General features: G+C 43.8%; 1 protein-coding gene across 8 annotated transcripts in view; it reads left to right on the plus strand.

Annotated features, from left to right (window-relative positions):
• Positions 1–24,848, plus strand: part of LOC147891431 (uncharacterized) — a 122,729-nt gene that overhangs the window by 96,829 nt on the left and 1,052 nt on the right. For 2 of the 8 annotated variants that reach the window (XM_087389501.1, XM_087389502.1), the window contains exons 14-15: positions 1,834–1,982; positions 2,116–2,400. In XM_087389501.1, the coding sequence (XP_087245627.1) occupies positions 1,834–1,982; positions 2,116–2,400 (434 nt within the window). Of the gene's footprint in view, positions 1–1,833; positions 1,983–2,115; positions 2,401–16,402; positions 16,532–20,796; positions 21,000–24,044; positions 24,465–24,848 lie in introns of those variants that run through there. The other 6 variants (XR_015542593.1, XR_015542594.1, XR_015542595.1 and 3 more) reach the window with 6 other exon arrangements.

Below are 24,848 nucleotides of genomic sequence, written 5' to 3' on the forward strand. Positions count from 1 at the left end.
TTTCTTGCCTTCCTTCCGCTTTCTTCCCTCCTTTTTTCTTTACCCTGCTGGGAGCCTTGACAGGGGATAGGTGCGAGAGAAGAACTCACCCCTCTTCCATGGACAGCGGGTACAGTTGTATTTGATTTCCTTTTATTTACTTTTTGTCTTTTGGAAGATTTTTCTGTGTATTTTTTTGCTTGGAGCACTCTCTGGGCCTTGCAGGCTCAAGCAGACACCCAATTACAGAGGGTGTGCCTAGGAAGAAGCCAGAGGGTCATTTGATTGCATTTGAAAGCCTTGAGGCTGTTTGAGTACATTTTGGGGATTTGCATTCGATGCCTTGATGCCTTCAGTTCGCACAGATAGAGGGGAAATGCCAAAGCATGCCTTGCTAGTTGGATCTCAGTGGTGCACCATGGAATAGATGCCCAAAGCTTGACAGAAGAGGTGGAAGAGGAACAGTTCAAGGGTGAGCCCTTGTTGCAAAGCTTTTCACATTTCAGAAGAAGTAAATAAATACCGAAAGGGGCGACAAACATGTGGGGCCAGTTGGTGTCTTGTGTACCGTTTTGCATTGAGCAGGGGCATTCTAGCCTCCCCTTGTTGTTGTTGAAGTTTATTTCTGAGAATTGCTAATTGGTTGAAGTAAATAAAGTTTGCTTTATGGCTGTAATTGAGGTTTAAGACAGAGTAGAAGAAGATCACTGCCCTTTAGATTCCTGAAGGCCGGTTTCAGAGGGAGCAGCAGCAGGGGTTAGGGAGGGAGGGAAGTGCAAAGGGGGGGGTGGGGGAGGGGGGGAGCGAGGCAGAAGGGGAGGGTCGGGGGGAAGGCAGCAGTGGGGAGGGAGGCGGAAAGGGGGGGGCGGCAGGCAGAAGGGGAGGGGCAGGATGGAGACAGCAGTGGGGAGGGAGGGGGAGGGGAGAGAGGCAGAAGGGAAGGGGCCTGGGGAAGGCAGCAGGAGGCAGAAGGGGAGGGGCTGGGGGGAGACAGCAGCGGGGAGGGAGGAGGAGGGGAGAGAGGCATAAGGGGAGGGGCGGGGAGAGGCAGAAGTGGGAAGGGAGGGGGAGGGGAGAGAGGCAGAATGGGAGGGGCAGGAAGAGGGCAGCCGTGGGGAGGGAGAGGCAGCAGCGGGGAGGACAGGGTTGACGATGAGGAGCTGCAGCTGCCAAGTAGCCCTCCAGTTGATAGTGGGGGAGCCTGGCATTTCAGCCAGCCCCCTTTCTTGAATTCCGATAAGCTTTGACCTTACAAAGTGTTTCAACTAGTCTAAGTTTTGGAGAGACACGGCATTACAGATTTGCATATTGTGTTACAAATCTCCAATTTACATATATCTGATAATGCAATCATATTGCAGCAAGAAGTATTTGGTGTGCTTATCAGCGCTTCATACTTTGGCAATCTGAATTCCAGGCTTAATTCACTAAATGAAGTGATTTATGCAAAGCATCATCTTTTTGTTGACAAGAAATCATACAGTTGTTCTTGATGGCAACCTAGCTTTGAATTAGAATGTCAGATCATGCAAATCAGGTCACTTAGCGTCAACCTTACATTAGTTGAATTCACATACAATGAGTTTTAATGTGCTCATAAAAATCTGAAATGATCATCATATTTGGCCTTTGTTACATCTCGAATGCTATATGCCTTTCCATTCTACTTCCTATAAAAAATGGATCTATCTAGGTTTTCTATTTGGATTGAGTGTTGTTTACAGCCTCCATGCCTCCCTTTCATAATAATGAAATTGATCAGGGGTTAGATGAATTTTATACCAGAAAATGTGCATAGGGTCATGCATTATCAAATATTAAGCATTTTTTGAGACTTGGCATGGTAACTTGCAGGCTATCACACGTTATATGAGTGGTATCGATCTGTCGAAAATGAGCATTTCCCAGATCCCACAGGGTTGAAAGCTCGCATAGAGTTTTGGACATTTGGGCTGTATCCGGCCTGTATCAAATACTTAATGTCAGCTTTTGATGTACCTGAGGTTTGCAAATCACTGCTCTTTTGAAATTCCCTCGTTTCAAATCCACACAAGATGAATAGTTGAATGCAATCGTATTGCAATGACCGGCTTATTACTTGGAAAACTCAAAATTTTATTTTGCATGGGCATGCAGGTAATGGCCGTGACTCACATTGACATCTGCAAGAAGGGAATGGAGGCGCTACCTAGGGGATATGCTCTTGTGTACTATATTAGTATTTTCCTGTACTATTGGGTTCTTTCAACGCCTGTCGTGTCGCTTGTCTTTGGTTGCTATCTATATATATGTATCAACTGGTTCCATCTCCATTTTGATGAGGCATTCTCCTCGCTACGCATTGGCAACTACAAGTCTTTTACACGTTTTCATATCACACCAAAGGGGCACCTGGAAGTGTATACTATCGCGGTTGATAAGGTTTGCAGGCATTTTAATGTGTTCAAACTGGGTGCTACTTTGTGTGAAATGCTAGGTTTAAGTTGATATTTTGTGGTTAAACATAAGCTTTTGCTTGGCATTTGCAACATGATATATGCCAGCATGATGTGTATAAATTATTTAATTACAAATTTGGTAGTTAGACTAACATGCTTTTCAAGGTATAGGGTTCAAACCAAAGAATAAAAATACACCCAAGGCTAAAAGAATGTTCCTCTCTATCGATAGGATTCTTCTTTAGGGAACATGCCCACCTTATGCCTTCTCAAACTCCTGATCAGCCTCTCTCTCCCTAGGGGGCAATAGGTTCTTCCACCTGATGGAGAACTTGGTTTGGCCGGTGTGCATATTGCTAGATGCTCAGAAAGTACTACCATAGTGGAAGCCTCATATTCTTCTTTGGCTTGCCTACTATATGCTGGGATTTTGAGGACTCTAGCTCCCTTTCAGCTCATGCAGAGCAATGCTTTTATGCCTCTAGTTGATTCAGTTCTTGCCTTGTACTTTTGTTGATACATTAGCTCATTTGGAGAGGACATTGACTCCCATTGGCACAAGACATCATGATATCATCTTTTTCTTCAGCGGACTTCTCGCCCCTTATGCCAGGGGAGGTTCACAGAGAGAAGATTCTCTCTTCACTAGATGTGGGAACTAGTTCCAGGCTTCTTCCTTTCATTGATGAGGATTGTTAGCTGGTACATTTAGGGCCTTGGTGATGTTCCTCATCGTCGCCGAAAACGATGGGTTCATAATCAGCTGCATGCTGGGGTCTTAGGGGAATCCATTGATATTCTTTTCATGCAGGAGCACAAATTGGATTTTAGGGATTTCAGTAAGTAAGATAAGTTGTTTTCAGGTCATACTTTTTGGTCTACAGCACTTGGTACTAGTTGAGGGACTTGCATTTTAGTTTCAGCCACCATTCTCCCCCTTGTTGTCGGCCATGATATCATTATTCCATCTAGGACTTAGTGGATTGTCTTGTTGATAGATGGATGTAAGATCAGCTTCCTCAACATCTATGCTCCAAATAATATAGAAAAAATAATTATTTTATGGAAGGAATTGCTCTCTTGGGTCCCTATTGTTGATTTATGAGTAATTGGAGGTGACTTCAACATGGTGGAGCTGCCTATAACAAAAGAGGGTGAGGGGAAGGTGGCTTCCACTTTCTTGAGAGAGCTTCCTGGGATGCATTCATTTTTCAGTTCAAAGGTAGAGATTGTTGGGTTAATGATGCTTTGCATTCCTTGCCATCGCTCCTATTTTCTTGGTCAAATAGGACATGCTTTTATGTGGAGGATTGGACTTTGTATAAAGGTGAATACTACTTGCGTTGCCCCTAGGGTATATGTTTCTGATTAACTAATTTTGTTTTTTAGCACCATACTCATACCCATTCTACCAGTATTAGGATTCTAGATGTTTTTTATGTAGAGGAGGATCTTTTAGTGGCGGCTATGTAGATTTGAGATTCCTACTTACAGGATGGTTTGTGCTCTCCTCCTCCTTTGGGAGCAGCTTATTAGTGTTTTTTATCACTGAGTTACTAGGACCATGAGTGTCAAATACATAAATGCGATGCTCATGTGCGGATAATGATCCAAAAGTTGAGATGGATTGATCCTCCAAATGGTGTGGAAGGAGTGCCCACGAGAGTGTACTTTTGCTGAGACTTTTCTAAAATGCTCGTGTAAGCAACAATCAACACATGAATGCAAATGCTCATACACCACTCTATGAATGATGCAAGAGGGTACAGCCTCTCATGCCTCTTAGGATCACATCCCTTGGGCATATCCATTATTCTACCCTTAGCCTAAGACACTTTTATGGCTACCATGAATTAATGCAATACCAATGCGAATACTACCCTTTTCTACCCATCCTAGGACCTAATGCATAAGTGCACATAATATTATATTAAATTGGCCAATTTACAATTTTACAGTCTATGGGACCAACATGACTGGACCATTGAGGAGAGACGAGGAACTCGTCTGACAATGGCTCAACATATAGCGAGGGCTGGCGTTTGAGAGAGAAAATCAGTGATAGAACACTACTGTCGCTTGGCCTATCTAGGTCCATCCCTCCTCTGTAGTCTTTGTGATGTGGCCCGCTGTCTGACAAGCGCAATCACCACTGCATTGGTCTCTCTTGCCACATTGAAGAGAGAGGATATGTTTGTGGCCCTCATGTGAGTATCCACTCGGGGTCGGATTGGGTAAGACATGTCCTGTGGCTCTCTCCTACGCTTTATCCCTTGATGTCCCTGGCTCGGGTCACCAAGGAATCCATGATCGTGCTCTGACTATGCTCGGCCGGTTCCTCATGTGCTCTCCTTTTATACTTCTTCAATGATCGTTTCTTTCTGATTAGCCTAAGGTTTCTTTGGTTGGTCTCTTTGATTGATCTGTCTAGCCTCCCCGCCCACCAATCTCTGAAATTCACCTTTACTCTCATTCATCTTGATCCATTCTTGTATTCTCACTTCTCTCTTGGCTTTGTTTAACTGCCCTTGAGCTATCATATCCACCTATCTAGCTGTTGTTTCTAACCCCTTCAATTGAGAACCAAAGGGCTGCAGGGCCCTGGTCGTAGGGCCACTTGGTTAGGCCTTAACCCTGATCGGGTCGATTGACCAGGCCTGATCGATTTGATTAACCCTAGGTCGGCCACATGGCTTGGCCTCGAGTCAGCCACTCGGCAAGCCTATATATGGCCCTGCCCCCTCCATTGTTGGACCCATCTTCTGGAGCATTTCCCTCCTCCTTGTTTGGGTGACTTCCCTGCTGTATATACAGTTGTCATTGCCTCATTCATGTGTCGATTCTCTCTCTCTCACACCTAGCTGCTCACCTCGCTCAGCCTCTCCGCTCACCTCGCCAGTCTCTTCGTTCACCCTCTCCACTCAACCACTCAGCCTCTCCGTTCACCCGCTTGCCCCTCCGCTCAGCCTCGCTACCCACTCAGCCTTGCCACCCGCCTACCTCGCTAGCCCTCCGCCTAAGCCTAGCTCTGCCTACCACCCCCGCAAGTCCCATCGAACTCGTCAACGCTGGTTCAATAGCAGCAACCTCTCCTTCGTCACCGAACCCCTAGCTGGGCTGAAATCCTTGGCCCAATTGGGGGTTTAGCTCAGCAAGGGGTAGCAGGAGACATGGCCAGTACAGAATGGCCCAACCTCTCTTCCCCCTCTTCTTCAAAAACCCCATCAACTCCAACAGCTCCTTCCAGCAGGGCAAAATATGTCACAGTTGCAGCTCGAACACCCTCTCCCTATGCACATATATATGAGAGAGTTCTTTTTGACCGCCCAATTATTGGATATCATGAACCTATTTCGTTCTAGCTTATCCATCCCCCTACCACCACAGAGCACATCACGCCCCACTTGTACTACTTTCGAGGAGGTTCATTTTGACCATACTAGCCCCTGCCTATGCCACCCACCTCTCCCACATGCTTGAGAACCTTGACGACATCCCGATTCCCACTTCAAGAGGATAGAGCCGCACTTATCATCCATTTCTTACATGATGCTGCCATCCAGTCTTTCTCGCATAACACTAGATCCACCCGCCCACCCCCCGTTGGATTAGTCCCCGCAATAGCTGGTGTAATGATGGGTGTAAGGCCTTGCGCGGTCAACTCGGATTTGAGACTAAGCATCATCTTCCAAATGCAACACAGACAGTAGACCACACGAGAATATCCTAGCCTGGTGCATCGGAAGAAGAGAGACTTTATCCATTAGAATGAGGAAGAACTACTGAGCATTTTGTTTAGTAACAAGTCCAAGGAAATTTGGCGGAAGTTCTCGAGTAGATGTAGCATGATCTACTCATAGGCCCGCCTGCCCCATCGCTCTGTGTCCTGCACACGCTACCTCTTGGGTAACATGAGTGTCAAGTGTTGTCGCATAAATCCAAAACATGACATGTCCAATCATGATGGTCCTGTAGTTTTTCGGATTCATGAAATCCCCTGCTTTGTGAATTGAATATTAGTGAAGCGTCCAAGTGTCAAGAAAACTGATGCAAACCACTTTATCAATAGCTTTGTGAAGATCGGGGCTAGTGTACTAGTACCAGGTGCAATGTACTCCGCACAAAGCCCATCATGATGATCTTTGGCTACGCCATTATGTAGCTTGAGGGTAGCATGTTTGATATCACTGGTAGTGAAGAGTCCACAGAAAGTGGGGCATGGTAGATGTCAGAGGGCTAGTGAGGGCAAGTGAGGAATGTCATAAAGTGTGCGTGTGTAGTGTGCGAGATGATCGGATCAGTGATAGGGGATGGATCATGGGGACCCTGGACCACATATTTACATTGAGGGTTGTCATTGAGAATGCTTGCGCGTGGAAGCTGAGGGTTTATTGGATTTCTGCAAAGCCTTTGATACCGTACCACGAGCCCAACATTTTAGGCGCTTACTTGATCTTGGGTACAGTTAGGACATTATCTTGGCAATCTGAGTATTAGGTAGAGTAAGAACTTCGATGGGTGGACAGAGGAGATCATGAGCACGATCGGAATCAAACAAGGTTGCCCATTGTCACCGACCATGTTTGGCATGTACATCAATGAGCTTGAGTCTTTCATCACAACTCTCGAAGGCACGGATTCTTCATTCGCTGGATCCTTGATTCCAATTCTACTATACATAGCAACGTGGTCCTAGTCTCTCCTCCTCAGCTGAGGGTCTCCTGCCACATGTGGATGCGCTTCAATCTTTATGCGTTACACATGATTTGAAGGTCAACTTGGCTAGAATGAAGGTTATGATCTTCAACACATCTTGAGCAACCGCACACAGAGAGTAGTTTACCTTGGATGTGGCTTCAATGTCTTCTTTTCAGGTCTGATTTTCACGATGCAACCAACTATGCACACCCACTTGAGCAGGGGGCATACTGCACTAGCCAAACTCAAGCACTAGTGCTTCCACTCACATTTTCATGATCCCAAAACCAAGTCTCATTTTTTTATACTCATTGGTCTACCCAACAAGGATGTATGCTAGTCCCTTTTGGCAGACAGACTTATCGGAGACAGATTGGTCCCACAGAGGCTTCAGGTTTTGGTTCTCACTTGGATGATTCGCAATAAGTCATCGGTCCCACATGAAATCATACTTGCAGAGTTTGGGGCCACCCCTCCACAGCTTGATGCAGTCTTCCAAGTGGTCACTCATCTCCATAGGGTCAAGGACTTTGGTACAACGACAACTCGATGACGCAAATTGCCATGGCTAGCCTTGACATGGCCTAGGGCTACAGATGGACAGATTGCCACCGTTTCAATATAGCCTTGAGGCTCCATCCATTGCACTTGCTTGTCAAGAGAGGTGAACCAAGTCATCAGAGAGGATGTCTTGCAGCTCTACACATTCATGACCTCGTTAGCACACTGAGCCTTTAGTGAAACTCAGCTTCTACAGAGATCATTGCTTACGGATCTCAAAATGGGGTTCATTGTACCACCAGGCTACACCCAGATCCATCTCCCATATTCATTGAGGATGGTGGGCCAGTTTCGAGTATCTTCACACAGGCTATGGGTTGACACAAGACGAACAGAGGACATCCCACGCGAGAGACAGATCTGCACTTTATGTGATATGCAAGAGACTGAGAAAGAGGATCACTACGCTTTCAGATGCCCTGTATACTGTGAGATACGTGGACAGCACCACTGTCTTTTTAGTACCAATTTTGGCCCACTCAGAGTCCTAGCACATCTAGATCAATGGTGGGTGGCTATTTTCCTTCTCGAGGCTCAGAGACATAGACATCAGCTCATACGAGCTATGATACAAATGTTGAAGACTGTGGCAATGAGCAACACGAAGCAGAACAGAATTGAGTCTGTATTGCATACAAAGCTTTCCATACAAGGCATTCTTATAGGTCGCTAATTGGTGCTCCAATTAGTGACATCAGTGCCTACATAATCGCTCATGCCATATGCTGAGCCTCAACTATCTAAGGAGTGCAAATGGGTTACAATAATGAATGGATGGGTCGTGGATGACTCATCATATCTTTGACCATTATGGTGGCCTCTCTGTCATGCCTAGAGATGGATTTATGCTCTGACGATCCACGCCTTCTGCATAAAAATCTCTTGCTACCATAGTTGATCAACAATGGTCTGCCTTACCTTTTAGTAGGTCCACAAGCTTGGGACGTGTGATGTGCTTCTTCCTTCATGACCAAAGGTATCATAGTCCACTCCGGATGCTTGAAGTAATCTTCCAACTTTTGGAGTCATTAATTACCTCCTATACCTTACAATCTGTCCACAAGCTGGGCGTGACTATGTCAAGGTGAGAACACGAATGTTGGCAGCAAGAAGTGAACTATTTCAGCTTCCAGGTGTGAGCTATTGCATTGGACTGTTGATTATGTTTCGCCTTTGAGACTGAAGCCATCTTTATTGTTTTGCATTTGATGTTGTGCTCTCTCGTTGGACGGTTAACCTTTTTGGCATGCCAAAGGCAAGTGTCTAAGCATTAGTTTTGGGTTTTCTATCTATGGGGATTGTGCAAGGGCCTTAAATGAATGCTATGATAGAAGGGCAATGTGAGTGGGCCTTTAAGGGTTGTCATAATCTAAGGGTGAGGTTGTCACATCTTACACGCAACACACTTGGATTGGTCTTTTCTGCTCTTCTTCTTCGTCTCACCTTCATCTTCTTCATCACCTCCTACTCCTCCTCTGCTCCATCTCCTCCTTTCTTTGCTCCCTTCCCAACCCTTCACCATGCGTGGCCTCTCCCACTTCAACGATATGGACCGTAACTCCGGCTGCATCCAGGAGTAAGTCCTCCACTCCATCCTCTCTCGCACACTGAGTACCTCCTCTCGCTGGCCGCATCGATTCCCGCTCCTGCTGCCACCAGCATATGCCCATCGTTGCTCACTCCGACTTGCAGCCTTACTTCGAGTGAATCGCTGATGGTAATCAATCACCTAGCGAAGCCTGCGTAGATTTACCCACGTAAGCGATAAACCAGCCCTTGGGGGTCTCATTGACCTAGCAGATGCCTGACCTGGCCAGATGCTTCACAACTCTGTGAGAGTGGACCATTTAGTGGCATTCGTATGCACATGATGTCGATCAGCAATGTAATCATTGTAGATGGCGTTGGCAGAAACCCGGCTGGATCCTCAATATTGAGCCCATCCAAATGGTCTCCTTGAGGTAACATTACTGTGCAATTGGGCGTGGCAATCGGTCAGCAACTTTTCACAGCAGAATACCCTTGTATCATAGAATATGAAATATGAGTAGCCCACCAATTCTCAAGGGAGCCAGCCCCCATGCATAATTGGGCGTACTTTCCCGCGTTTTCCTGCAGCCTCTCCTATTGCAGCAGCTCCTCCCCCAGGCAGTCCAGCAGCAGCTCCTCCTGCAACAGCAGAAGCAGCAGCAGCAGCAGCCTGTGCTCCTTCCTCTATAGCAGCTTCTCTTGCTCCTGCTGCAACAGCAGCAACCCTTCTGTTCCTCTTCCTGCTGCAGCAGCAGCCACTTCTATTCCTCCTCCTGCAGCAGCTCTGCAATAGTCCCTTCTGCAAATAACCCCTTTTTGCAGCAGCCCATTTTTGCAGCAGTACTGTAAGTTCTTCCTGTAGCAACCTTGCTACAGCAGCAGCCCTCTTGGAAATTGTTTTCCCACACTGTTCCACAGCAAAACACTCCCTATGTGATCCTATTCTCTCCCAACAGCTAGACTCACACTTCGAGGAAAATCTGAAGCAGATTTATAGTGTTTTGTGCATAGCTTTTGAAGTTGCAGAACACAGTTATGCTAAATCAGAATCTTGTTTTCGAAGCATTGGCTTATAGTTATTGATGTGTGGAAACAGTGCTAATTGTGCAGGCATCTGCCCTCAGGATTGGAGGGCCCTTGGAGCCTTGAGCACCCTAGCTAGGCTATGTATTGAGACACTTGTGTGCATATAGACCTACTGCCCAGCCTTGAGCTTCATTTTGATGTCTTGTACATAGCTCTGGCTATAGTCTAAGTTTCCTTTCAGTTTGGTATCAAGTTTGGAAGGTGTTGATCAGATTTACTTCAAGACCTTGATCTTGTATCTCATTGTAATAAAGAGCTTGGATAAGGCGCAGGGGGGGGGCGTCTTCACCCCCCTGTGCCTTTCAGTTTGGTATCAAGTTTGGAAGGTGTTGATCAGATTTACCTCAAGACCTTGATCTTGTATCTCATTGTAATAAAGCGCCTGGATAAGGCGCAGGGGGGACGTCTTGACCCCTTACTCATGTGTTTCATCTTACTCAAGCAATATTGTACATTTTAATTTTTGTCTTGCAAATCTATGAGTAAAGCAATATTCTACAATCTGCAAAGCAATCTTTCTCTTCCTCTTTAAGAGAGCGCTGAGAGGTTTCACTCCACTACTGAAGAAAATAATCTAATAGTACTCCAACTTGTTCATAATCTTCTTTCATTTCTGTGGAGACCATGAGGAGGTGTTGAGAGCTAGGAGAAAATGCAAAGCAAGGACTATTTTAAATTTTGACAACTTATATCTTGAAGCCCCTTTAACTCAGAAAGAGTTAAAAAAGGCAGTGGGTGTCATGGCAGATGGCAAGACACTTGGGGAGGATGGGCTTCCTATTGGTTTTATAAGGTGTTTTGGGATCTTGTAGGTCCTTATCTCTTGCTTCTTTGGCAGGACAGTGTCCTAGAGCAACAGTTGGCTTGGCATTTGAATGGTGGCATCATTAAGCTTATTGCCAAAGAAGGAAACAAGAAGGAGCTCAGAAATTGGAGGCCCCTAGGACACTATGCTCAATCGTATTCATAAGATCTTTGCAGATGTGTGTAAGATAATGAATGGAAGATGGAAAATTGCTGACTGCAAACAATGCTGGAAAAACAGATTTTCAAATGCTTGTCTTAAAGCAATTACAGAGAAGATGTTTACTTTACTAAAGCTGATCCTTCACAAAGCCATTTGGAACAACTGCAGAAGCGACATAATAGGTAAAGGGGTTGGATGTGCAAAAGATGCCCAGGACATAAGGAAGATGTCTTTCACTTGTTTGTTGCTTGTCCACATGGCAGAAGAATCTGGAAGATTGTTTAAATTCAACTAAGGGAAGCTTTAAGTTGGAAAGCCATTTTTGGGGGATGCCTTCAAGTTAAGGCAGGAGCATTGGAGTCAAGTCAGAGCTCATGCAATCTAGTACATTCGGGTGGCCAGAAATAATTTACAGATTAAAAATGTTCTCATTAATTCTGAAGAAAATTTTCTGTTGTGGATTAACAAGAAAAACAAAGACTCCAAGGAGATCTTGATTTTCAACCAAGCCCATGCACAACTGGTGAAATACATTAATGCACATGTGGAGGACTATGTGCAAAGCTGCACCTAAGACCATGAGGACTAGTACGAGTAACTAGGATGAAGGTTGTTTCTGTATTTTTGTCATGGGTAGAGCATTTTGTCTGTTTATCAGATGTTTGACAATTCCTAATATGTGAGAATGAGGTGACTATGAACTTACAATGTAAAATTCTTACTTTTCAATATATACAAAATATCTTTCTGCCCAAAAAAAAGAAGAAAGATTGCCATCTGAGGTAACGGATATTTGTTCTTGAGGGCCCATTGATTTAGACCTTTATAGTCTACGTATGCATAGATGTGTCTTTCTTCCTTAACTGGAAGCAATCGTGCATCCCACAATAATTTAATGGGTCGCATGACCCAGCTGGACGTAATCTTGAAGTTCTCATGCAATTTCATTCTCCCTAGTTGAACTAGTTGTGTATGGCTGCCTGAACACAGATTGTACACCAAGTATAAATTCAATCTTACGGTCAATGTTCCTCTCAGGAGGTAGACCCCAGGGCAGTTCCACATGTGAATACTAAACATAATATCTCAGATTAGTTGAGCCTTAGGTGTCATCATTGCAAGTACTCCAAGTGATCGAGCAATCATCTCAGTGAGTTGAGTATAACCTTTTGCAGCTAATTCTTATCATAGAAGCATTGAGAGCGGGTCGTCCATCTGCACACTGCTTGTCTAACATTGAAGCATCAATGTGAGCAGCTGTAGCCATGGCTGAAGTAACACTATCAAAGAAATTAACGTTAAAAGATTTAACTCTTTGCTATTTTTTGGGACACAAACATATTATCATCATTATTGCATGAGAAACGCTTTGTATGTGTGTATATCTGAATATGGCAAATCATTATTAAAATACATTTCGGGTTCCTCCACACTAAAAGCGTCCCATTCACCCAATTGCAACTAATGAAGTGTTTTAAAGTCAAATATAAATATTGCTCATACAAATTCAAATTGATATGTGACACCATTTTAACCCTAGGCCCACAAAGACCTCCATGAAGAGCCAAAATCTTTCCATTATATAGCTTCTTATGTTTGGGCACTGATGACAACATAAGCGTTGCTTTGCTTGCTAAGTATGTCTACCTTTTGTTCTTCAAAAAAAAATTGTTACCACATCTTTCTTCCCTTTCGTTTTCTCTTTTATTTTCTCACAACAAAATCCTGAATTTGTACAATTGGATTTATTCTAATCTTACAAAGGTATGTATTGAAAATGACTTAAACGATTCAAATAATCAATATTTACAAGAGGGATTTTACTAAAGAGCCACTCCATTCCGAGTGAAATCTCTACCTATCTAATCTCATAACATCGAAGAACAGCTCCTTCCTCAAACTAGTTTTGGAGCTCCACACGAAGACTCAGGACCGTCCAAAACTTTGAAGCACCATGTGTGAGATTGACAACATAGCTGTGGCTACTAGGGACCACAAGGATGCCTAGTCTTTGCACAAGAGAAGCATCAATAAAATTATGAGTGCTACCATCATCAAATAAAACATGATCTGGATGCCCATTGATTCGATCCACGTGCTAATCTTCTTTGGTAGTCTTTTGGAAGCCTCCTAACAAAGAAAAGGCAGAGAGTATGCTGGCTAAAGTTTGGGAATTCAGCTATAATCTACGTAAACTCTTCAATAAAGGAATCGAGAGGCTTTCACTCCTTTTACCAAGGTTTTGGAACTTTCAAAAATTATCAAATTCATTCGGCTCCAGAAGAAATTCTTGCATGAAAGCCTCGTAGACTCTATTCCATATCGTAGGTGTGGATGGCTTTTCTTTGAGGTCTTGCCATCATGGGAGGCCTTCGCTTGGAGATACATCTCCACAGGGGTAGCCAATGTATGATCAAGATTGGTTATGGCGAAATGCACCTCCCATCTACTAAGCCAAGAGCGTACATAATCAGGCACACTCTCGTCCTCCTCCTTTGAGTAGTTATCAAGAGAAAAGGATGGCATCCCATTGTGAAGACGCTCGTATCTGTGATTATGTTACAACAAGAGAACCTGTTGCTGCATCGTCTACATTTTGTTGGAATAAAATTTTCAGCACCTGAGCGTCTATCTGGAGGGTTGCATGTGTGATGGTGCAGAAGGTCAAGAAGCATCTAAGAGCTGGCTCCCTCACCAGGATTTGTATTCATAATGATATTTCATGAGTTGTTCAAAACACATATCATTTAGTAAATGACAAACTTATGAGCATGAAAATTACAATCACAAGCAAAGGGATTCCATGGTAGAGATAACTGAAAGATATATGTATGAAACCCGATGAGAGTTGAGGAACTGGAAAATAGAGCAACTCGATTCTATGTGTCTGCAACGCATGCCTTTCAATCCACAGATCTCAAACCGAAAACATTCAAAACATTCAAACATCCCTTTAACTTCTCGCGAGAGAAAAGAGAAGCGATGGAGGGCACAAACACAAGAATTTGGTAGCGTCTTTCTCCTTGCTGCACAAGGGATGATTGTAGAGAAACCAAGGAGGTTTCGTATACAAGGAAACGACCTCAAAACACTGCGTGAGAGGTAATCTCAGGGGTCTCTTTTTGAATAAAAAATGGAAAAAGCTAGTCGAAAAGTGCAGTAAGTATAAGTGGAGAATCTAGAGGAGTATTCATATATAGATAAAAGGCAAGATAGAACAAGTGAATAGAGGGCTGATGGAGAGCGTCCACGCTCATTATTTGCATGTGAATCCATGTAAAGTGCTCTAGGAGCTACATGGTGGTGTTGGTTGCTACATGTGGGTGCATGCCTTTGTGTGAGTTTGCATGCAAGCATGTGTGAATACATGTGCAAACTCCTTGGTTTCTTTCCACCTCACTCTGAGGGGTTTTTTATTATCCTCATGATTTCATGATGTATTCCGCTTTGAGCTTGCTCTCGCGGGTTTTTGTTCTTACTTAATAGAAGTCTTTTTCATGAAAAAAAAAAAATACATGTGCAAACTGTAGTATACACACAGACCCACACTTACTTAAACCACTTCCTGACCTCAGTTTGGACGATTTCTACCTATGAGGGAACTTTCTGTTACTTGAGTCCATATGCAAACCACATGCAGTGCTCCCCCTGCATGCGAACTTATTTGTAGTACATGCAACCAATGCACAAGGTTGCATGGCCCCTAGCTTGTGTGCCAACTTGGAGGACATGCTAGGTTCTTGATTCCATCTGTGTGTTACTACTAGGCAGCTTGTCTTCTACTATAGCTGGTCTAAGCTGCTATCCAATAGGTTAAGAGAGTAAAGGTAGTGGAGCAAGATGTCATCCAGATCGGTTATGGCCTAGTTGAGGACATCATGAAGTGTATTAGTGTAGGACATCATGAACTGTATTAGTGTAGGCCTTTAGAAATATATATATTTTTTGGAATCACTACAATATAATATGCTTTGGAGGAGAGGGTAGGCTAGTCCATAATTGGTTGTATGTTGAACCCCCTAGCTTAACCTAACCCCGGGTTGGGTTGGGGGTTTAGCCCAACTCGGGGTTAGGGAGGACTAGGACTAGGTACGGATGGGACGAAGGTACGGATGGGCTGTACGGTACGGGGAGAGGCTGAGCGACTGTACGGGGAGCGGTTGTATGGAGAGGCTGAGCGGTTGGTTGTACAGAGGTACAAATGAAGAGGTTGAGCAATACGGAGGTACGGATGAAGAGGCTGAGCGGTACGGAGGTACGGACGGAGAAGCTGAGCGGATGTGAGAGAGAGAAGAAGAAGAAGAAGAAGAATATATTATCGTCCTCTGAAGACCAAAAATCGGCCTATGGGACCTGAGCAATACAAAATCCTCGTACACAAAGACTCCTCCCTTGGAGGGGAGGGTATTAAGAGAAACTACCTTTATGTCTTAGGTGAGTTCCTGTGCTTGAAAAGCTTATAGACAAACGTTCCTAAAGCTGGGGGTGACCCGCTATGTAGCATATCAGCCAGTCTGTTATGTCCCTCGAGAAGAGAGCTAAATGCTTTCCGGATGTGAGTATAGTAAGGGCATATCATTACCATGTGTTCTTCAGTTTCTGCCATTCCCTGGTCACATAATTGGCATATTCTGCTCTCTTTTGGCATATCTTTCCATCCTCCTATTTCAATCTGCAGCTGGTGTGATCGGGTGCGAAGTGAGGCCAAAGCTCTTCACTTATGTATTGCCATAGGTGTGCAAATGTACTTTTGCGTGGCTGTTTCTCTTCCTGTATAAGTAGCCCAATATTCGGGAGAGAGAGATGATATGGTTGTATTAAAGTCATCGCGAGACCCTTCAGGATCTATGGGACAGTGATCACTATCAACAAGTAGTGATTGTTTACATCCATTGAAAGAAACTAGCATAAATAAAAGCATAAATGTGCTATGCAGTGAGTACTTGTTGTGCTAGCCTGTGTGCTAGACCAAGTACTTTGTTGCGATATTCTAAAATTTCCTTTATGTAGTTGCCTAGCTCTTTGGCTGGCCGCTCCAGTAGGGATTCCAGGCTGCTTCTATTGCCCCTATAACATTCTTTGATTTGCGCATATGCTTGACATGTTAGGAGTACATGCTGCTCATTTTCTACTTCTCCTGCAGGGCAAATTTTACATACTCTTTTCTCTCTTGGTACCCTGGGTCTTGCCCTCTCCACCTCAAGAACATGTGAGCTGGTTCTGATTTTGCAGATTAAATGTCTTTTAAATATTGATGTCTCTTCCCCGAGGTATTTCTGCATTCCATAGCTGTCCATCGGATTGATTTCCTGCTTATAAAACTGCATTTTTGCCCCCGGTGTTTGCCATAGCTTCTGTAGCATTCTCTGCGTCACTAACTCCCTAATTTCCCATGCATCTTTGGGGATATCAACAGCGGTTATACCCCATAATTCCATCCATTTCAGAGAGAGAGAGAGAGAGATGTATTAATATCCGCGGGAGGCCTCGCGGGCCTATGGGACAAAGTGCACAAAAAAGTAGACTCATACAAGCCTCAGTGGGCCCTTGCTGAGTACTAATCTATGCTAGGGCCCTTGCTGAGTACTAATCTATGCTAGCAAAATCATAACTAGTCAAGCAAAAGCTGAATCAAGTCAATCTTGGAGCTAGGAGGGGATAAGCATTTTCCGAGCGAAGGAAAAAAAACAGCTTCCAACTATGTAAAAATATGGCAGAAATAGATCGGAACAAAACATAGTTGCACTTAGAAATATGAAAAGCATTATAGCAATACCTACTTTATACCCAAATCTTTACATGTATCTTTGGGAATGGTGAGTAACACAATGGGATGGCTTTTGAAGAAACCCTTATGTAAAGTAGACTTTTCTATGAAAATTCCTTTATGATCCTTCTTACAACTTTTACTTAATAGCGGGTGACATTGAAAACCCTCTCTCAACCTAGCCTCATGAAAGGGTTTCTCCAAAGAAACCTCATTGAAGCAAGCCATCAAGGTAGTTTCACCAGCGAAACCAAGGCTTTGAAGTAGGTCTTTCAAGGTAGTTTCGCTGGTGAAACTACCATGGACATCACTTCTAAAAGTGGAATAAATTTCACATCCAATGTCCAAATATAGTCATTCAACCACTTAAATTGATTGAAAAATCCCATTTGAACACATATATGGAGTTATATTTTGAAAAATCTTGCATCTATAGTATTAAATATTACATGTATTTTATGAGAGTGATATATAAGCAAGTTAATACTTATTTATAGTAATTTAAACTTCGTTAGAAACATATTCATAAATATCTTGTTATTTATGCTATTAAAACTCTAGAAAGCTCTTGTAATATTGATATAAATATGTTTAATAAGTAATTATATTTGTATAATCATTGAGAGTGATTATGAGGGATGTTTCTTAAAGGAATTATTTTTCAACACTTCTTATAGGTAATAACAGGGATACAAAGGATGTCTATGAAAGAAGAAAATTTATGCTATGTAATATTGAATGAGTGACAGTTCTGTATGTTTTTATGATAAAGGGATCTAGTTCTAGTGAAAATAAAAGTATAAAAACCATGTTTCCTAAAGAAATATAATTTTTTAAATCTCTTGAAAAATGCGCTCAGATAAACCTGCTCATAGGTTTTTGCTTGTAAAATTGACGCATCCGAGCTAGGACTCATAAACTAAAGCCTGGCACAATAATGGCTCTCTGGTGAGCTATGAAAACATCTCATATCTGCGTCTGTTGAGCCGTCTCGCACTGTGGTGGGGGACGTGGTCTTGGATGACTCTAGGGCCAGCCTCAGAAGTCTACAGTGAGATAAGTCCCAAACTCTGTGGATGAAAGTTATTGTCTGAAAGATAGCATCAACATGGAGAGGTATTATGACGAATTCTTCCTGTACTATCTCATGTGGGACTAAGGGCTTACACCGAATCATCTTGGACCCCAAGATCACCTTTAGCTGCTCAAATTTCCTGCACTTTGTCTTCAAGAGATCGCACCCCTAGAAGGGTGTTGCATACATGGCAGCAGTCGGCCGCACTAGCATATTGAAAAGCTAGCCCCTCGTCGGTAAATCCTAGAAGTGTGCCTAGAAGTATTGTCGCTCTAGCCGAGCCAAAGCACTCCGTCCCCATGTGAGTCTAACCTGGGCTGCATGGGTCATCATGAAGAGGGGTCCTGTGAAGACTGCTCCGAAATACATGTAGGATTGTACTATCTTCATAGTCTCACCATGATAAGTGAAGCTGAGTCGGCGGAGCACTGCATGTGAGATGTTAAAGACCATAACCTTGGTCTTCCTAAGGGTGACTGTCAAGTCTCTCTCTCTGCAAAACACCTCTAAGGCTTCGAGATGTCTCTGCAACCCTTCCGCTGAAGATGATATAAGGACTATGTCATCAGCGTAGAGCAGTATTTGTATCATGAGGTCGGCCAATAATGAGAGAGCGAGAGAGAGAGAGAGAGAGAGAGAGAGAGAGAGAGAGAGAGAGAGTCTTTTGAAAGTCTTCGGAAGACCAAAAAGGGTCTATGAGACTAAGAGAAACTAATAAAATGAACTAATGGGTGGAGCCACTAAACGGGCATCAATACCTAGGACAAATACAAGATTAGTCTAAGATTGTTACTTGTAATAGCATCAACACCATAGGTTATTCTCCCGAACAATATCAAATTGGTGTGTTTGAATCCATGATCCATAATCCATAACCCTTCCCATAACAGCGTCGGTACGTAGAAGGGAAAAACTCTCTGAGTGGAAGCCAATGAGAGTGCCAGCTCTAAGGGGGGGTGTCAATATGCAAGGCGCCACAGTCACTCATGTGGGTCGTGCATAGGGTCTAGTAAGCATGGAAGCAAGGTCTCCTAGCGTGATATGTGCCTTAGTGCACCGGTGAGTCTAACGTGTCTCTGTCTTTGGGTCAGGTCCCTGTGACAGTCGTCTTTGTGAGTCCTGCAACGTCTATGTTGGCTGGCTGGAAAAACTCTGGTGATCATGCTCTGGGTGCACTCTGGATGTGTGTCATGATCTCCCCTATGTGCCGTGAGCAACCTCTCCTTGTGTCGTATGGCCTCATGGATGAAGGCTGCTAAGCATCCCTGATCTGGATAAGATAGAAAATTGGGGAGGGAGCCAAAGCCATCTCTAAAAAGGTAGTGGTATCGATCTCTGATCTTGTAGTATACTGGGCACCTGAAAGCGAAATGCTCCTCTGACTCGATCTTCGCAAATGCGGCCCTCTCTAGGTATGCACTCTGACCACCCTCTATACGGAGGCGGTGTGATGAGACCTGGAACTACCCTATCAAAATCCTCATGGAGTGTGGAGGTGAATCCGTGTGTATCCCCTGGTGGGTCGAGGAAGCCCTTCTCTGAGGTCCATAGGCAGTGGTCTCTATAGAAGCTGAGCTTCGTGGGGAGCTCATGGGATGCCAACCAAGTCTTGAATGTGTGTAACTGTAGGAGATCCTCTCAGATGACCTGGTTTACCTTGTGGTATGTGAGCGCAATAGAGGGGGCCTTAACACTATATTGGAATGGGGGTACCTTGTCTATATTAATCCCAAGGCTCTCAAACCATCTGCAAGTAGGGGCATACCAGCACTTCTAGTCCTCATCTACTGCCAGTGTCATCGAGGGGTGTAAATCCAACCAAGGAAGCCTGCATCGTCATGTGGTGCAAGATCCATACTACTGAATGCAGAAGAGATATGTGATGGCTTGGAATGTTGCATTGAGCCGTAGTGGAGATGCTTGAACTCAGCCAGGACTATCTAATGTTGAACAGAAGGCTTACTGCTGATCATCCATGAAAGCATGAGAACCTGGAGCCTCTCAACTCGATCCCACTCTGTCTCTGATAATCTATCCCTTAGCAAGGGCTGCCATATATACCTGTGGGTCGTGTGTCTCACAAAAAGTATGTAGTGCATCTAGGTGTTGCTGGAGTCCCTCTACTGTGGAAGATAGCAGGACCACATCATCTACATATAGAAGTATCTGAAGCAAGGATGTAGCTAGAGAGAAACCAGTCCCCCTAAGGGTCCCGATAAAGGTCTCAAGCTCATCTATGTAGATGCCAAACAAGTTCGGTGACAGCGGACAACCTTTTTGACCCCAATGGTGCTCATGATCTCCTCCGTCCACCCTACACCAGTCCGAACCCTCCCTAAGACTCTCTCATAGAGGGCCATGACTGCCCAGATGATCTCTCGATCGTATCCCAACTCCTGTAAGTGTGTGATGAGTCGGGCTCTCAGCACTGTGCCAAAAGCCTCGCGGAAATCCACAAATCAACAATATACGCTCTGCTTCTGTGGTTTCTCTTCCTTTTTGGGTATCCCTTTATTTGTATCACCTTTTTCCCCTTTGGCCATTGTTTTCTTTCTATTCTCTTGTTTTCCAAAAGAGGCTGAAATATTGCTGAGGTTATTGCTGAAATTCATGGAGGGGGAGAGGGTGTAAGCCCTCCATACCTTCCATTGTCTGTTGGCTGAAGAGGGCTCCCTTTGGTGGTGATTTCTTGCAGGTATTCACAGGCCACCCTGGCTTGGGCAGCCCCGAGAGTGATCGTGACACCCTAGGGATGGCTTCTTGGAGAGAGAAAGAAAGAAAGAAAGTCTATTAATGTCCACGGGAGACAACAGGTCTATGGGACAACAAAAGCCACAAAAGCGATCTAGTGCATCTGCTTAGGGAGGGCACATGACGGCTTCCAAGGAGTCCAAAAAAGTAATTTCGAGTTCCTACATAATAGTCTGAAAACATAATCAGCCATACATCAGTTTAAGATTGAGAGTCTTTCGGTTTGGATTTAAACTCTTTAATGATTGCTATGCCTTCATGATATACTGCCCATTTCCATGCTTCCTAGAGACCTTGACCTTGGCTAATTTTGTTGCCTTATTCTTAAGTTGAGCTCGTGTGAGCTCCTCAGCTATCCATATCTCGGTCCCTTTTAACTTGTAAAGTTTGACATGTAGATCTTGTGAGTTGAGTGTAATAATAGAATGACCTTAGAGTGTAGGATACGGGTTGCTTTGGCTTCATCTTCATCATCAACGTCCTCGTCCTTGTCAACCGTCCAATCAACATTGGGCATGGTCGCTTTAACATGTGCTAAACTGTCACTAAAGGTGCCCTCCTCTTTTTACCATCCTTTAGGGATTCCCTCAATTCTGATCTTCAAAGCATTGTCACGTCTAGTGCACATTCATTGATTTCTTTCCTGAATATCCGTTTTATTTACCTTTGCATCAGACTCTACAGTTACTTACTTTACAACAGTTTGTACTTCAGTATGAACTGATGTAGAAACTAGCTGGGGGGTAAAGGGGGGAAACCTTGCAGGACTTTACCACCTCATCAATTACTGCTTGCTATCCCGGTCCTTCAAGAACCTGAATTCTAGCCACTACATCCGCTAACTGCATCGTTAGATCTCTTACCTCTTGCTGGTTTAAAAAATATGTTCATGGTGCCCAACGACGGGCTGGTTCAGACATCCTCGTAGGTTTGTGTGTGCATATGGAGAGGGTGTCATGGCTGCAATTGTGGCATATCAGAGCCTGCTGGCTGAAGCTGTTGGGGTGGAAGGAGACTTTGAAGACTTCGAGACCAATCCTTGCTGGCCATGTCTACTGCTACCCCCTTGTTGAGCTAACCTCCAAACTGGGCTAGGGGTTTCATCCCAGCTCGGGCTTGGGTGGAGTGAGAAAGGCCCCCCCCCAACCTTGTGCTGGGATTATGCTCCTAGCGGAGAGGTTGGGACGATGGGGTGGCTACGGGCTGAGGCTTCTTATGAGAGAGAGAGAGAGAGAGAGAGAGAGAGAGAGACTTCTTATTAGAGGCCAACATGGAAGATTACATACCCCAAAATCCCCACAGAGGCATGTGACGCGAGTCGACTGCAACCAACCCATACCATCCACTTGTTTTATGATTCTCATATCAGCTCAAGGGTGGTCATGGCCTCTTTCTAGAAAAGCATAAAGGTTTTGGGCAAGTTTAGTGCCTTTTGAAACCTTGTGCTCTTACACAATCCCAGGTCTGTTATTGAACACCTACAAGGTTGGCCTCATGTAACAATCTACGTCATCAAAGGGGAGCATTGATGAGTGTTGGGCTGCCATTTCTATGTATTTTGGGACACATTATTATACCATTTGTGGTAAGAACATCTTACAAGATTGTACTCTTCTGATCATCATTGAACACGACTTTCCTTTCTCGTGAGAGGTGGGACAACTTTTCGTGATGTGTCAGAGGGTTGTGGCTGATTTTCACAAGCAGTGAGCATGTTTTTGTAAGGTTGAGACTCTTAAGTTTCCTAGCAGCTTAAATAGGGTTTTGTCAGGCAGAGAAGTGAGTAACAAAAGCATTTTCTGTGCCTTTGGCTGGCCCTATATTGGATGAACTGGTTAAAATGTGAATTTCTTGTGGTTTTAGGTTAGTGTGGTGCCATTTGAAACCTTGTACCAAACCCCTAGGAGTTTGGCCTTATGTAGCTTCTAGGTCATTGAAGGCGAGTGTTCAGATGTTTTGGGCAGATATTCCTATGTATTTTGGGCAGATCATTGTACCATTTGTGGTAAGAACACCTTACAAGAATTTATTCTTCTGATCATTGATGAACTCAGACATTACTTGCTAGTGAGAAAGATGGGACAGCTTCTCCTGATATTTCAGAAGGTTGTGGCTGCAAAGGAATAAGGGCCTATTCTCACTACCAGTAAAGGACTACTTAATGATTTTAAGGGAACTGTGCATGTGATTTGGATTCAAATAGGTATGTTAGCTCTCTTAATGAAATGTTAAAGATGCTTAGAAATAGGTACTTTAAGAACCCTTTGTGAAGGGAAACAAGTTGAAATATAGAAAATAAGGGTTTAACATAATGGTGGATAACAGGAATGCTACTTAAGATTTTTGTTTGGTACTTTGAGGGTCAAGACCAAATCAGAACTATAACATGGGTCCTTGTTTGAAAGGTGTTGAGAAACAAGAAGCCATTGGGATTGTAAGCTTAGAGAATGGACATCATAGTGAAAGGTGTAGAGAAACAAGAAGCCATTGGGATTTTAAGCTTAGAGAATGGACATCATAGTGTAAAGTGGAATATAATAGGTACCCATGGAAATGGAATTGTGTTGTTAGGGTTAACTTTAACGTAATGGAAGTAGTGTTGTTAAGTTTACTGACAATAACATAACAGTAGGTGGAAGAACTGCTTGCAGAGTTTTTCCCTTCAGGTTAAAGACCTTACAATTCTTTTTTGTAAACCATTTCCTGCTCTACATATCTGAGTCGTAGAACGCTTCACTGGTGTCCTGTCCATGTTGTTGCAACTGAGAGCTTTGAATCAGCCCCTATTTTGTCCCATCCAGGCTTTGGGGAAGCATTGATACAAACCATGATACCAAGCTGTGATTAAAAAGAGCCTGACTGACAACCACTAGAAGTTTCTTTGCTATTGAGAAGTGGGCCATTTAGTGGATATCATAAAAGGTTGTGTTCGATTTGACAAAAGTGAGCACATTTTATAAGACTGCTAGCTTTATATAGGGGGTTGTCAGGCCAATAAGTAAACGACAACTGGTAGGCTGCTAATCAGGGAGGGAGGGATGGGGCATAAGTTGCCTGACTATCATGGATTCATCAAAATGTTCTTTGCTTGCTTCTAATCATCATGCTAACATGTAGTTCGGTGCATACACTTAAAATATGTGTTGTGAGTAGTGTTTAATAAACTCCTTTGTATTGTTGGGAAACATACAGCTTATGTGCTCTTTTGGAATCAACTTACAGCTTCAAAAAGGTAAATCTGGGACAATATGCCCTCTGTAGCCATAACCAGACTGCGCTCCAGTAAGTGCACACAATGGTTTGTGGTATCATGGATGCTGTCACACAGAGCTGAAGTTTTATGATTTTCACAAGCTTCTCGTCAGGGTGCATAGAAGCTTCAATATATGCCTGTTGTCAGAGTTACAAGTGACTATGTTCTTTCACCCTCTCAACCTTTGAACCCAGAGCTTGCATATTATCTGGCCGCAAATTTCAATCAAGATTTGATCGTGACTGAAAGTTCTTGGCTGAGTAAGACACTCCAGAGTGACTGTATTTCGGTGATGGGAGCCTCATCCTACAAGCCATGTCTGGGTGGCTCTTAAAGGGGGTGACCCTTTATTCTCAAAGGTGATCACCTATTGACTTGAGAATGTGGCTCTTTCATAGATAGTGGTGTTTTCTCCTCGGCTGATTCCCTGGTCTATTTGTAAACACTTCCGAATGTAAGCATCCCATGTGACTGCATTATGAGTTGTGAGTCTTAGCCAAAAAAGGCTACACCAACTCTCATGCTCCTAGTTGTCTAGGCTGGTCATTGGGGGGCTTGATGAGTGGTGTGAAACATTTCCTCCTTTGCCCCTTGCAAAGATAATTGATTAGCTGTTTTCTGCTTTAATGAATCCTAGATGACAAGAAGAGAGAGAGTAGGTTTACTGGTTACTGATCGTCCTAACCATTTTCTGGAACAGAGAATGCGTTTTAGAGGTTTCCAGCTTGGCCGTCCCAACAACT

Source organism: Dipteris shenzhenensis, chromosome 18 (assembly GCF_047967505.1).
Source record: "Dipteris shenzhenensis isolate YYH24624 ecotype China chromosome 18, Dip_SZ_1.0, whole genome shotgun sequence".
NCBI lineage: Eukaryota > Viridiplantae > Streptophyta > Polypodiopsida > Gleicheniales > Dipteridaceae > Dipteris > Dipteris shenzhenensis.